Source organism: Etheostoma spectabile, chromosome 19, assembly GCF_008692095.1.
Source record: "Etheostoma spectabile isolate EspeVRDwgs_2016 chromosome 19, UIUC_Espe_1.0, whole genome shotgun sequence".
Taxonomy (NCBI): domain Eukaryota; kingdom Metazoa; phylum Chordata; class Actinopteri; order Perciformes; family Percidae; genus Etheostoma; species Etheostoma spectabile.
In genome coordinates, this window is record NC_045751.1 from 18,718,823 (window position 1) to 18,720,850 (window position 2,028).

At 37.9% G+C, this 2,028-nt stretch overlaps 1 protein-coding gene across 3 annotated transcripts in view; it reads right to left on the bottom strand.

Annotated features, from left to right (window-relative positions):
* dock11 (dedicator of cytokinesis 11) overlaps positions 1-2,028 on the bottom strand; it is a 102,373-nt gene that overhangs the window by 3,180 nt on the left and 97,165 nt on the right. The window contains exon 54 of one of the 3 annotated variants that reach the window (XM_032544769.1): positions 1,286-1,301. The exons of the other annotated variants lie outside the window; for them this stretch is intronic. Within the exon in view, the coding sequence (XP_032400660.1) occupies positions 1,296-1,301 (6 nt within the window). The 3' untranslated portion in view covers positions 1,286-1,295. The remainder of the gene's footprint in view (positions 1-1,285; positions 1,302-2,028) is intronic. 3 annotated transcript variants of the gene reach the window in all.

The window sequence follows — 2,028 nt, forward strand, 5'->3', positions numbered from 1 at the left end:
TGATGATTGATTATCAAAAGTCTCATTGTGTGCACATTTTGTCAAAGCAACAATAGTCATCCCTACAATATCGCCACAATATCAATATTGAGGTATTTGTTCAAAAATATCAAAATATTTGATTTTCTCCATATCGCCCAGCTCTAAATTGTATCATTTTTAAAAGAATAATTCCCTATTTGTAAATATTCTGTCAGATTTTCCCTGAAATATTGTGATTGTTATTTTAGGGCCATATTTCCCCCACCCCAAAACCCAACTTTCATGAAAAACTGGCCAGTTGTTTTTCTGTAATCCTGCTGACAGACAGACAAAGAAACAAACGAACAGACAGACGGACACGTCGCAGACAAAAACACGACATCCTTGGCGGAAGTAACTAGTAACAAGTGTTGCTGGAGTTTCTGTTCAGCCTGGAAGATCATATTGTTTCTAGCCAATAAGCATTTATCCATGCCCATGTCTGAATTTAAGTAGCCATAGATGATATTCACATTCAAATCTGCCCAGCCTGTTGAAAGGCTCTGCCCCCACAGTAACCAGACCTCAACTCAACATCTCTGGGGACATTAACAGGAAAAAAGCCAAACATTTTGCAACATCACAAGGCACTCTGCGTGCTCCAAAGGTTTCAAGTTTTGCCATTTACAACCCCAACTTGCGTGACTTGACACAAGGAAGTGACTGACAGCAAAAACCCAGATGTTTGTTCACCATCTTCCTGGTTTGTTATGGACTAACCAGGATGTTGATTTTGCTCGTGTGGAAATGCAAAAAGCTCCAACCTTAACCAACGGGACACTACTGTGTATGTGGACATCATTTGATTAGTGGGATATGACATTTGCATTGTTTTTGAAAGTCATCTCTGGTGCCAGTGTTGGCCATAACCCACAGTGTAAATACCCTTTCATGCCTCAGAGTGATCCAACAAGTTTGTCGAAAGGATTAAACAAGTGCCAAATGTTTGCCACATGTGCCAAAACCACTCCCATTTTCTACTTGAATGCATTTAATTTGTGTTAAATTGCCGCATTTGCCTGATTTATTATGTTTTATTATCACTCCTCTATAATAAAGGCCCGGCTAATTCATCACCCATTTACATAGTTTTGCTGTTTTATTGTTGTTGTTTTTTGTATCCGGATGAATGTATTTAGATTACCTTAACATGCCTGGAAGAAATGAACGAAGGTGCAAATTCAGTATGAAGAGAATGAGTTGCAAAAAAGGACAAAAAGACAAACTTGAAAAGCTTCATCCACACATTTCATGATCACATTACCTGTTTTTCCTCAAAGCTAAAGGCCAGCACATTGGAGAGAAAAAGGTAAACCGGTTAGTTTGGTCAAATCAGATCAAAAACGTAATATCAAATATCAGCAGGCACAATAAACACTACTGTGAAACACCCATGGCTCATTCCAGTGAGAGAACAAAGAACAGTATAGATGAGGTTTTAAGAACAGGGGGCAGATGAGTGCATGCCCCCATATGCATACATCATCACTTCAGGAAATGTTCCAGAGGAAATTCACTTTTCTATTACTCCAGGATGTTGAATTAACAGAGCCTCCGCAACTCATCATGACTCCCTTAGAAGTCTGATCATGACATACAGTATCGGTTATATTACATTTGTTAGGTTTGATAATGATATGTTGTATTTGCAACATATCATAATCAAACGTAACTAACGTGATTACACTGGCTCCTTTTGTGCAAGTAAAGTTCTCCCCCCCATAAAAGTGAATCACTCAGGCTCACTGATGTTGATGTTTATAGCCTCACTAGCAAAAAAAAACAACACAGTGCAATTAACTTCAAATCTCCTACTACCCAAAGGGAATTATGGGTATAATAAAAATAGTAATTACACTAATTACAATGATTCAATAAACAGATCTGTGTGTTTACTTGTCAATAGAGAAAACATGGCAGTGCACATCAGGATCCCACATGTTAGTGATGATTGCTATGCATGTAAAGTTCAATTTTAGTCAGTTTTCACTGATGCTCAATTATTAA